The sequence below is a fragment of the Plectropomus leopardus genome, chromosome 8 (assembly GCF_008729295.1).
Source record: "Plectropomus leopardus isolate mb chromosome 8, YSFRI_Pleo_2.0, whole genome shotgun sequence".
Classification (NCBI taxonomy): domain Eukaryota; kingdom Metazoa; phylum Chordata; class Actinopteri; order Perciformes; family Serranidae; genus Plectropomus; species Plectropomus leopardus.
The window spans coordinates 5,938,316-5,951,802 of record NC_056470.1 but is presented as its reverse complement, the minus strand read 5'-3'; the positions used below and the strand labels follow the sequence as shown (position 1 = coordinate 5,951,802).

The window sequence follows — 13,487 nt, the reverse complement described above, 5'->3', positions numbered from 1 at the left end:
ACATGTGGAAAGACGTGTAGCAGTGAAAGCACCACCACGGGGCAGTCAGAAGACATCAGATGCTGGTAAGAGGAGATGGAAAGATGGATGGATGTCCTTAACGCATCAGTGTGTGTCTGTGTGTCTGTGTCTGTGTGTGTGTGTGTGTGTGTGAGGAGAAAGAAGTAAGGGAGAGAAAGAAAGGAGGTCAAGTGAAAGATGAGAGAGAAAACCAGGATCCTGACCAGAGGACAAAGAGCTCCTCTAGGTAACTCGGCCCAGATGTGGACTGATTACTATCACAATCATCTGTTCCGAATGGTTTGCCGGTGGTGGTGGTGGTGGGGGGGGGGGGGGGGGGAGGGGGGGGGGGGGGGGGGGGGGGGGGGGGGGGTATAACGCTCACACGTGTGTGGTGTGTGTGTGTGTGCGTGTGTGTGTGTGTGTGTGTTTCACTATATTTCTGTTTTAAATTTTTTTGACTGAGTTTAATGTTAGGTAATCTCAGTTAGTCCCCACTTCTTCCGAGGTGCAGCTTTTGGGAATAAAGATTAAGATTAAGGCAGATAAAGACAGAGGTCAGGGTGCTCTGCAATTCTGCAACACAATACTTCCCAAAATAAATGAATAATTTACTTCTGAACTGAATCCCAGAACTAACCTGGTTGAAAAGGTGCTCGAGGCAGCCGTGCAGCTTGTCCTGTTTGTCCGAGGGAATCCTCATGTCACACGGCAGCTCGTCCCCTAGCAGCCAAAAAACACCAAACAAAAGTTGAGGAGAAATAACACATTTGGTTGCCATGGTTCATTTTTATTTGACCATCTGCACTTATTAAATACGCTTCTATGCATCTGTTTTAATGTAAATTATGATTAAAGAGGATGAAGGCTGATAAATCATCTCCACAGAGCGCCTCATTGTGGACTATCTAAGACTTAATGCTGGTAAAAACAACATGATAAACAGCAGTGGACACATACTTGGCTCGCACAACAAAAGTGAGGCTTTGGGGTTATGAAATGTTGTGTCTGAAATATCTGACCACAGCCACCGCCAAGAAATATCTGCTCTCTGTTTTGGCGTTCTGCGAGCATGACATATGATCAACATTATCACAAAGTCAAGAGGAATCAAAAGTTGGCAACCAAATGATCAATTCTAATACAAATATCCGCAATTTCGTGTCTTTGTTTGACGTTCAGGAAGCGTGTGTTTGCTTCGCACTGCCTCGTGTTGTTTATGTTGAAGTCAGTTTTCGGCGTTGTCTGTTTGAAAAGTGACAGTTTTTTTTTCTGTCAGATATTCTAGCTAGAGCTCTTTTGGATGAAAATATACAAATGTACATTATGCATTTACAGATGGACAGAAAAGCTACATTTCCTTTCTTTCCTTTACCTGATCCCATCTCATCGCTCCCCAGGTAGGAGCTGTTGCTTCGCACGCTGGTGTAGGACAGGACTGAATCTCTGTTGCTGTTGCATTCACTGTAATAAGCACAAGCACACACGGAGTTAAAGTGCGTAATAAAGCAAAGGGCTCATTCCGTTCTTAAACCACAGAGAGGATTTGGAAAAGCTGCGACTTGTAATTAAGCTGCCAAATAATCCTTCTGATTGTAAATGCCTTTTCTGATTTACAGTATGTGAGACCAAGGGTAATTAAGCGTTTCTCACACTAACGACCGCCACTGGTTTACACAGAGAGGCGTTCTGTAAACCGTATTAGAGTCCCGAACATTTGACTGATGACAAATATGTACAATAGACTGAAACACTGAAACAGAGCTCACCTATTTACACACATACATTTCTAAACATTAATGATTCATGCTTCAAACTGGTGTGATTGCAGAGAACTTCAATCGGCTTCAAACAGTTTTGTGAAATAACAGTCTGGTATTTATAGTCATACGTGATTCAACATGATTACGGGGAGCATGTGGAAGATTTATGTGCCTCAAATTATACGCTGCTTCAAGTGAGCATGCTCACGATCCCCTCACAGGAGCACTGAATGATTCACAGGCTGAATTACTGTGACAAATGGCCCGCGAGCCACTACAAAACGACAACACCGGCTTTGTCTTCCTTTGCCTTTACCCTGCTTGGCTGGATGACGATGTGGTAGAGTAGGGGGAGAATATCACCTGCCGGGTGTTCTGTGGTCCCTAATGTGTGTATTTGTGGTGGCAGGGGGGAGATTGGGTACCTCAGAGCTGCTGCAATTATGGGGAGAAAGTTAATAAAACCATCCAACCACACACACTCATAAAAACACACTGTGTTTACTCATACACTCATAATATGTGTGTGTGTGTGTGTGTGTGTGTGTATGTGTGCACTAGTAAATCCAAGTTTTGGTCTTTGTACTTCTTCCCTCCAGCCACTTTACCTAATCAAACTTCAGGCCTCCCATCGCTTTTCTTTTTATTTGTTGCCCAATATACACACAATGTCCTCTCTCCTTATGTGTTCTGTATTATTCCTCTCCTGGCTGTGTGTTTCTTCTGCATGGGTTGTTGCGTTTTCCACCTGAATTAAGAGACATACACACTCTCTGTCTCTCACACACACAAGGTGATTTCTAAATTTAGCCACATACCTTCTGCCAAAAGTGTGAGCACCACTGTGACAATTATCCTGCTCGTAGTAGCAGATCTGGCTTAAACCTACCCCCCCCCACAAAAGCGCACTCATTAACACATTTGGATCCTATTGAAAACTCATCAGCGCCCTCCTCTGAGGTCGTTCCTTAAATTGTCGCCATGTATCATTTGCATATGGTCTATATGTAGCACTCACATTGCAAAAAATAACATAAACTAAGGAAACCTGCTACACTGTGGTGTTAATGGAAAGACTGGCCCACAATGCATTGCAGAGTAAAATCTGGGGAGCTACTTAGCTATGGTAAGCTTCAATGGTAAAAGAAATTTGGATGTTGGTGCGACAGCTTCGGGACATCCTGGACAACGCAAATATACAAATATCAAAGGATTGGAACGAATTTGACTTGCATAGTGTGTTTAAGCTGGAACAGTCCATTATGTCTAGAAATTAGAGAACACCACCAGAGGTGTGAGTCTCAAACTAGTGATAAAATATAAAAAAAATGTAAAATAAAATATGAAGTCTGTCCCAAATTAGCTTAATTTTATTGTACTGTTCTCACTTGTGAAACAGAAAATGAACACATATACTCAGATCATTCCCCCAAGTGTCCCCCAAAGGCCCTACTAGGAACAGAAGTCTTTCCTTTGCATTTTTAAAGTATCGGTGTTGATATGATAACACTGTGAGAACAATCCTCATGTTCACGGATCTGCAAAAACAACCAAAAACACTGTAATATGCACGCCAGGCCAATAGTTGGTGGTGTCATTATATAATGACACACCATAGAAGAACACGGCGAGCACGCTCGAGGTACCTGCCGTGACAGAGGCACAGGATCTGTGCACTGAAGATTCACATGGCGACAGAAAGGGTGGCATTTTCAAAAAGTTACATTTGGAACCTGTTTTTTAAAAGTTTGCATTTTCGAGCCCCCAAAAAGCTGCCATGTAAACGAAAGGCAGCAAAACTGCGGCAAAAGTGTAACATTTCATGCAAGCACCGTTATCTTGTAAGCGGCCCCTTAATGTCATATACATCTTTCCCAATTCCTTGTCTCTGGAGCAGCTCCAGACTTTATACCCTATTGCATCAAAAATTTGATCTTTAGCACTCTGGCTTTGGATTTGGGGAGAGAGTCATTCGGGTTTATTAATATTTTTGGACTGTCTTAGACCATACGAATAAAAATTGACTAATAAAAAATTTGCAAATGGCTGTAAGTCTCATTTACGGTTATTACAAGTATACTGTCAGAAAATGTAATATGAGCAATGTGGTTTGCCTTAGGGCGCCAGAGGAGATGAACTCCACCATTCGAAATATTAAGTGACGAAAGGAAGATCAATCGCAGGTTGTCACTTGAGGAAATTGTTATCTGTCTCTGCTGGATCTGGACACACTCTACACATGTCTAAATACAAGACGAAACGTCTTACAGTGTCAATGATTGCCATGATTTATGACAGACACAGTGTACCAGAGTTTAGAACAAACACTACTTAATGATTTCTCAACTCACTCTTGTCTTGTCTGTATTTATCTGTCTTTGACCCCCCTGTGTCTGTCTTTGTGTCTCTTCTGTTCCTGCTCTCACATTATATTCCTCACAAACTGTACCCAGCCAGTGACCTCCGACTGTTGAGCTCTTCTGTGGACTGTCAGCACCTCAGGCTTTAACGTCTGATTCTCTCAGCAAGATTTAAAAAATAAAAAACACCCACTCCTGAAACACAGTAGCATTTTTCATCACATCCAAGTGGGATGATTCATCCACATTCACTGTGCAGCCTTATACTGCTACCTTGAACAGAGTTTTTTTTTTTATCCCCACTGAGCTTCAAAACCCTGAGTAAACACCTCACTGTATGTGTGTGTGTGTGTGTGTGTGTGTGTGTGTATGTGTGAGTACATTTCCTTTTACATTTTATAGCGATGAGGTAGTCACGTTTCACATGGCGTGGCCGGGCCGTAATGACAGAGTGGGTGAGGAGGCCGCGCCCCAAACATTTGGCTCTATTATACACCAGCCCACCGCACCAACAACCAATAACTACATCTTAGTGGGTGGTGGAGGGTGGTGCTCAGTGGAGCCCTGCCCAGTGAACCGTGCACGCACACACACCCTCTCACACACACACAGAAACATCTGAATGAACTCACAACAAGTAAATGACATAACCAGATCTGACCAAAACATTTTGAAGTCATTTTTAGCCCTCGATCTCAGTTAAAATGCCAACATCTGGAACCAGTTTTAGCCTCCAAAGGGGGGAAATAAGCATTATGGGTTTGTAAAGAGGGAGTTTGAATGTTGTCCATAGTGAGAAATCCAGAAGAGACACAAGGAGGTCCCATGTCTCCTTTTTTTGTGTAATATAACAAACAATTAATGGCACTTTATAAAAGGCAGCTTATTGGCAAAAGTGAATAATAATTGATATTAAGGCCCTTTGGTCTCAGATAAAAAATGTAGTTTGTTAGCCTGAGAACTCATAACCAGGTTAAATTAGTATCTAGTATCAACTTCACAAAGTCTGTTTGAATTATTTTTGACAATCGTCTGTGTTAGTCTGAAACCTCCCAGTTCATTTTCGATTTCAAAGGGGTGTGTCAATGGCCGTGGGCCAAAATGCCTCTGGACACAATTGGATGGAGCTACGACCAATCAGAGCAAAGAAACATGACATAGTGATGAGCAGCGAACAAATGTGAACAGACTACAGCGTGCTGAGATAAGCTGTGATGGTGTATCATTAATATGTCTGAGCAAGTGTTGCCATTTTTGAAATTAGAATTTGAAAATAGTACTTCAACACAGAGATGCAAATCAGATGCAGCCACATTGTCTTTTTTTTTGCCTTAACGACACCCTTCTTTCATAAGCTAGATTTATGCTCCCAGTAGTGTCTCCAGCCCGAGGGTGCTAGAGCCAAAAATGATGTACTCACTTATTTGCTGAAAACTAAAGTTGTCAGTCATTGCCTGAAACATTCCATATATTAGATAAATGGTTGTGATTGGCCCAACCCGTCTGAGGGCAGCTGGAATTCTTTTTGAATGGAAGGAAATTGCGTTTTTCATGAAGGCATGACTTGTGCTACTCTCACTCTGATTGGCTAGCAGGGTTTCTCAAACATTTCAAATAGAATTTATATTGTTGGAGCTGGAACGTTCATTAGGAGCACTGAAAGATATATAGTGTTTAGTTATTCATTACATTACACTCGTGGAGCACAGAGTGTCAGCTGTATTGAAAGCAAAACTCAACTTCATTCTGCTGGGTCTAAAAGTTCACTTGTAGCAGCTGCTCCTCTCATCCATCAATCTAATCTGATCAGCTCTGAATGGATCAACTGATCAATTTTCCACCACACAAATTACAAACTGATGTTGAGGAAAAAACAACTAATGAAGGGCTCTGCCTGCGCTGTGTTCACCTGAATTTAGAGAGGTCACACAGAAAGATACAAAGGGACACACATGCAAACAAATTTAAAAAAAGAAGTTTGCTGTCATCGTCTTCCCCCTTTCTTTAAACCTTTACCTGTAGGAGTCCCTGTAGCTCATTGTGTCATGACCCGAGTCCTCCTGGTCCTCCTCGTTCACCTTGAAGCAGACCCTTTTAATGCCGCCTTGCTCCACTTTGTCCTGGTCGCAGCCGTCCTCACAGGGGGCCAGAGAAGGTGGCTGACTTGGCTCATAAACCGGAGGCTCCCCACTCTCGCCTTGGAGCTGTGTGGGCTCGGTAATAGATGACAAGAGGCTAAAGGAAAGGAAAAAAAAGGCGTTATTCCCAAATTTAACACATTTAACAAAATCTGTCTTATTCAGTGTTACTTACAATACATTTTTTGCACATAGTACAGTATATTTTGTGGTATATTTTTAGCGTTTGTAAATATTTTCAGTCACTATAGAAATAAAAAGTATATTGGAATTCAGTCCTTCCAATAATGTCAAGACACTGTTTGCTTCTATTTATATTATAATAGACTCTGCACAGATGCCTTCACAATCAAACATCTATTCAGACTCACTGTCACACCCCTTCCTCAGCACAGACACACAATATGTGTCTCTTTCTCTTGATGTTATCCTGGCCTCACTCCCTGTTCCTGTTCTGGGCCCGGCCCATAAATATTTTGGGCCTGAAGAATGTTCCTTTTGTAAATCCTCAGCTTTAAACAAGGCAAAGGGCAGATGGACAAAGAGAGGCTGACGAACAGCCTCAGGAGGCTCACGGGGGGGATAACAGCTACTAGCTTTTTATGAAGACATCACAAAATGTCACTGTGAAGACTACAAAAATAGTCTACTCACATATAAACACCAGTGCAATGCCAATATCTGATAATAGCAGCCACTGTCTGAGATGAAAATATTTTCTGAATGGATGTGAGCTAACAGTTTTCCTTTTATTTGTTAGATACCACTTTTCATGGCAGTAGAAATAAAAGATTTATATGAAGTGGTAACAAAGAAATGCCTCTCAAAGGTGGAAGACATTTCTATTAAAGTGAGGAACAAATTATTCAAAATACATCAAAAAAATCAACAAGTTGATTTTCCTTTTAAAAAGTCTAGAAAACTGATTACCTTGACAATATATAACTATTAATCTTAATTTATCTTTACTTTATATCTAACTGTTAAGTTTACTTAAAATGTAGTTATATTTAATCAATTTTGAGTAAACTAACTTTAGCATTCTTTTTTGTCACTTTTTTGGCATTCAATTGTCACTTGTAAGTTGCAACAACTTCCCAGAAATTACGTAAATACTGCTAAACTTCAAGCAAACATAACAGGTAAATATTAAGTAAACAAAAATCAATATTAATAGTTATACTTATTTTACTTTTTTAAAGCAAATTATTTCCAAGATTAATTTCAGTAAGACAAACTTGTCAGATTTCACAGTGTATATATGAACTATAATACTTACACATCTATCTGAGCGACATACTGCTTCATCTCCCTCACAGCGACGTCCAGCCGACTGTATAAGTGAATGTAGGCGTCCTGGGTCTCTGTGTCTTCCTGTTTGAGCAGGAAGCTTAACCCGCCTTCCCCATGGCAACTCCGCCAACTGTCATTCAACCCCTCGCCTCCATCCACGCTCACGTCCCCGCTGCCGTCCACCTCGTCCCCTTCCAGGCCAGAGCAGTTCCAAGAGGGAGCTCCCATGCTGGTCACACAGTGCAGCGTGTGGGACATGGGGTTTAGTTGTGCTACGGGACAGGATGACACAGACAGGAGAGAATTAACAACATGTCAGAGACTGAAACAGACTTCACACTCTGACAATGTTATCTATCCCAGATGTTGAAAACCCCGTGAAGTAACACTCTTGTCTGTTCTTCATTTAGACTTGATGAAAAACAACTTCTTAAAGGGCACTTATGCAACTGATATGCACAGCGAGAGCAGGATGCAAAACTGTTTACACGGGTTGAATGCCAAACTAAGCTGTAATAACCTGAGACATCCCAAAACTGCAGACAGATCAAGTTCTTGCAGTGAACCCAGGGTGTGCGCTATAAGTATGCAGTGAACACTGCGATTAAATAGAGAAGCTCTTATACATTTTATGTAGATTCTGGACATTCCTTAAAAATAATCAAGAATATGGTGCTGGAAAAGGACATTTTTATCACTTATAAATTCAATCCATTTCTGATTGCAACACTCAAGACAACTTTGTCTCCATTGCTGTTTGCTGGCTGAGCCGGCAGAACACAGACTAAAAAAGCACCAGAGTGGACCATCGCGTCAGTGCGACTGCTAGGCAGATGTCTGACTTGCAGCTGGCGGTTAACCCTTTAAAACCTGGATTAATATTACTTTTCTTGTGCTGAATAAGACGCCTTTCCATAACATTTAAACCTCTGAATCCTGAGAAAATTGGCTTGATTTCTTTCAAAAACACGGGAAAAACACAATGATCAACTTGACAAGAAATGTCACACAAACTGCAAAAAATCTGTAATAGGTGACACGGAAATGATCTGAAAATTAGCCATTTTGGGCCATTTCACGTTAAGATGCTTGTCATCCTCCCATGTTTTTGAAAAAGGAAAAGAAAATCAAGCTAATTTTGCACGGGTTTGTAAGGGTTGAAGGAAAGATGAAACTTCCTGGAACAGTGACAGCAATGCTAACCATACTGCAGTTTTATCTTTACCGAGAGTTCAGTTCAGCAGCCAAGCCTTAATTACTCGTAATTAATATCAAACTGTGTTGGGATGCAGTTGAACCATACACACGGATCACATGATACTTTTTTCTGTATCTGTGAATGAAGGACTTAATGTTTCGCCCTCGTCTTAAAATTATTCTTTTGCGACATTACATTCCATTTCCAATCAAATTTCTCACTCTCTTTCTCTCCCCTTTGACCTCAGCAGCAGCATCCAGTGAATGGCACACATCCCTACGCTGCCTCGAGGAACCGCCTGTGCTGACATCATTCATTCACATCTCATGTCAATAACATGAGTATGGCCTGGAGCTAATGGAGTCCTAATGGCAAACCACTCATCTAATTTACTATGGGAATCCTTGCCGAGACCTTATGGCTACTGTGGGAGGCTGGGGTTCACATTCCCTTCTCTGTGCTGCGGGATTTAAATGGTCACACAGGGTAATTAGTCAAAATGATCACTGAGCTGATGTTAAGTGGGTTAAGCTGTGTTATCGTGACTGGATGAATCTCAGAGAAGCTTAGTTTAAGCAGCGGATATGTGATGGAGAATCTACTAATCTTATTGGATAGAGGTGTGTGTGTGTGTATGTGTGTACCCCTTACCTTGGTCAGGATCCAGGCCAAACAGGGAGTTCTTGCGCCCGAAGCGGATACTGAAAGTCCTCCCGGCAGAGGTGGTGCTCTTGGGGTAAGACACCTGCATGAAGTTGATGTGGCAGTTGGTAGGGACAAAGTCCATACAGCCCAACGGGTGAGGGCGAACACCGGCCTGCCTGAAGGAGGGCCATGCCTTGTTCCTCAGCTCCAGGGCAAACTGGGTGAAAAAAAAAACAAGCTGTATGACTGACAGCTCTAATATTTGCAGTGTGTGTTTTTAATAAGCTGATTTTCATTTTCACCACTGAGGCAAAACATGGTCACTGTAGCAGAAAATAAAACATGAAGACATAATGGCAGAAACAACGATGACTAATTACTGTAATATTCTTCAAGTTTATTACAGACTTCCCATTAGTTGAAGAGTACTTGCTGTCTTGAGTAATGGAAAAAAATATTATGAGCTTGTATCTATACTATCACCATGAGGTGTTATATTTGATTGCATCTGTGAGTGCAGCTAATAGATGCACAATAACAAAACAAAGGCCCCACTGAAGCCTATAAAAGCATTAAAAAGCATGGCTGTAAGTAGATTTATGTATCTGTAAAATAAGATCCAGTTAGATATATATTGAAAAGAAGAGCTCTTTTTTGCATAGAAACCTGATGCACGATGATTTTAAGCTCCCGCACTAAAACTGCAATGAACTGTTTTTCAATGATACATGAATAAAGATTGTTTGTGTTTTCAAGTAAAGCTGGGGTAAGCAGATTTATTTAAGTTTCATTGTGCAAAAATCCTATAATAAACTTTGAGCATATTGCAATTCCAGGAGTCAGAAAGAAAACTGACGTGTGCACCTCGTCTTGGTTCTGTTTTCAGGCTAAAGAAAATCTAGCCTCTGATGAGAGATTCTGGTCAATCATGGGTCATTTCAGAAAGAGGGTGTTTCTATTGGCTGTTCTACAAATGCAAATGCCCGTGCAAATCCTTCTGTGTCAGTCTGATTCAATGATGGAGAATCTTGCAAGGAAAGTTGCTATTCCAGCATTGCTATCAACTGCCTACACTACAAAGCAACCTCAAAAAGGAAGACACATCAATATCAGCGAAGAGTTTCTGTAATGGAGATAAAACACTGCTAATAGTTTAGCCTTCTACTGACTGAAGCCAAGGGCTCACAGCTGCAGCAATAAGTTCATGTTTATGTAGCTAATGTTAGCTAAAGCCTCAAGTCACAATGTGTCGTTCACCACGGACCACCTTGCCAGAAAGAGAGCAAACAGCAACTCCAGAGACTGATCCCTAATCAGGGGCTGCAGCAACCTAAATCAAGCCAGTGCAAACCCCAGCCCCAGCCCCTGGAAACCAGCAGTAGCACTGGGTGCTACCGCTGGTGTACCACTGGACACCAGAGTGCTGTAACACCCAGCACTGTAGGGGTTTGCACTGGCCTTATTCAAGCTGCTACAGCCACACACAAAAGGACCAGGACCCAAAAAGACCCCGGAGCTGCTGCCCGCTCTCCCCCGAGGAAGCCGTTTACAGTGTCAGAGAGCGAGACGGAGAGATCGTGGCGTGGCAAACTAGCTAATTCTTGTCTCATTTATGGTCTGATAAACAGAGAGAGGGGAGCAAAGAGGGGCTGAGTCAATGTGCTGCATGCAAGTCTACAAAGAAATATGAATAAGTAAAGCTTAGGACAGAGAGGAGAGAGCTGCAGAAGGAGGGTGCATTTTCAAATTCTGCTGTTGTTTTTTTGTGTTTGTTTGTTTTTCCAGATTTCAGCCTCGACGGTGACGTTTCTGTGTGTAACAATTGTATCTGATTGTCTGACGTCGTGTGTTCAAGAGAGTGTAAAGCGAGTATTACCTGCTGATAGCTCCTGATACGCCGCCGGATGCTCTCCAGCTTTGTGTCACAGATTTGTCTGAACTCGTACTGAGGCATGGTAACGACCCGGTCACTCTGGGAGATGAGCTGGCTGCAGTTACGAACAAAGAGGCTGTCATCACCTGAAAATGCCTCCAGGATCTGTAGAGACAAGAAACATTGGTAAGAACTGATCACTCCTACAATAAAAGTTGAGAAACTTGCAGCAACAGCAGCAGCAGCAGCAGGAAGGGTGTTTTTTTTCTCTAATTAAACATTCAGCCTTCCAATACTAACAACCGCAAACACCAGTGAGGCCAAAAAACTCTTTTGTTGCTTTCAGAGCCTGTCATAATAGTACAAGTTGAACAAATATCAATGACCCACAGACTGGTGAACTGCCAAGTTAGGATCTTCTGATACATGACACACGTAGCTACAACTGAATCAAAATATGATTTTTAACGCTGTGGCTACGTTTCCCCTCTTAGATTTTCACCCTCAATCTCCCATAACTACCTTAGCGGTGAGACTGAAGCAGCCTTTGGGCTCCACCATCTTCTCCAGGACGTGGCTCTTGATGCCTGCAGTGCTGACATATTCATAGACGACGCCGTGCTCCAGATGGACGTTATCTACCGTCATGCTGACCAGAGGCAGCTCATTGGAGAGGGAAAGTCTGCCAAGCCGATGGTCTGTGGAGCACGATCGTCACTTGTCAGTATATAAACTTTGCATGCAGAAGTGATTCTATCTATTTAAGTTAAGCATTTACGTATAAACAAAATGAGGAGTATATTTGATATAGGGCCAAAAAAAAAGCCCAAAGTTTGTGATTCCAGGGAAAAAGAAAAAGGTCGAGGCTTAAAATATTTATGGAAAATCTCAGATGCCAAAAAAAGATGCTTGTGTAACATAACTCCCAAGCTTTGGAGAGACAAATAAAATAATAAATCCATTGAGTAATGACACATGTAAAAGTACACAGTGTACTGCACATGTGTCAAGTGTACTTAACTTGCCAGCACTGTAAGAAAAATTGGTCACTAATTATACATACGCTGACACAGTGTTACTAGATGACGTCCTATAACTGTAACTACTGCCTGTGTGTAGCACGTGTAATTAAGTGAGGATTTTCCACATATAGGGCAAAGTTACCCACTGCTAGAGCCACTTTCTACTGACACAGTGACTATGACTGAATTCAGAGGTCATCTGAAAATAGCAATTTAGGTGGAACATAATGTTCTGATGTAATGTTCTTGGCAGGGACATTTTTTTTAAACATCCCGTCTGCAATCGATCCACACCGACACACAAAACAGCTACAGTTTATATTAAAACACTCCCAAGTTACACTAATCCTGCTTCAACTGGCTGCTCATATTTGTCTGCATTACATCTGATATAAGTAAAAAAAAACATAAAATTAATAGAAATTTAATAGAAAATGATTCAGTATTGACTCTCTAAACCTGCTTAGCACTGAAGAGAATCTCTGCACACCTGAATGTATGACAGGTGCATCAGAGGAGGGTGCAGTTTATTAACAAAGAGAGAAAGCGGTGGAGATCATGATCTGCTGTTAAAAAGAAGGGAGGCGTACTGGATATTCACCTTTCTGACCCTCCAAAAGGGCTGAATGATGAGCTGCTACTTAATGCAGTGTTATAAATTATTGTTAAATGTGTATATATATTTTTTCAAAAGAGGCTGGTTATATGGAAAGCTCGAATTATGGCTTATCAACTGTTCAACAGTTGGTGCATTGTGGAGTGGGCAATTGCTGAATGTCAAACATTAATCTTTCCTTTTCTGCAGAGCTTCTGAAAAAAAGAGTTTCCACTTGGATTTTTAAAAATGTTCTAAGAGTAGTTTTACAAAAACTTTAAAAAAAAAATCTAAACATTTTTTTCCAAGAGTTGTTTAACATACATTTCTTTCACTTTATTGTAGTTTGTCTCTAGCCTGGAGGAGTTTAACTACTTTTTGTTGTTGTTTTGACAGCATGGATGCTGACTGATGTATTTGGTATTTATTCTATTTGCTCCATTTATTCACATACTTATGTCTTGTGACTATTCGAGGAACTTTCAGGCATTTATTGCAGGATGATGTTTATAATGATACTTATTATGTTTTGAATTGCGGGGTATGTAAGGTTACATGTAGCTATATTTAATGTTTATTGTGATTTATTGAGTTGTTTTT

The 13,487-nt window shown here is 41.2% G+C and overlaps 1 protein-coding gene across 1 annotated transcript in view; it reads right to left on the bottom strand.

Moving 5' to 3' along the window:
• Positions 1-13,487, bottom strand: part of prex1 (phosphatidylinositol-3,4,5-trisphosphate-dependent Rac exchange factor 1) — a 113,312-nt gene that overhangs the window by 15,131 nt on the left and 84,694 nt on the right. Inside the window, 7 exon segments of the mRNA XM_042492200.1 lie at positions 641-723; positions 1,376-1,464; positions 6,140-6,358; positions 7,541-7,826; positions 9,404-9,614; positions 11,274-11,435; positions 11,793-11,968. Coding sequence (XP_042348134.1) covers positions 641-723; positions 1,376-1,464; positions 6,140-6,358; positions 7,541-7,826; positions 9,404-9,614; positions 11,274-11,435; positions 11,793-11,968 — 1,226 coding nt within the window.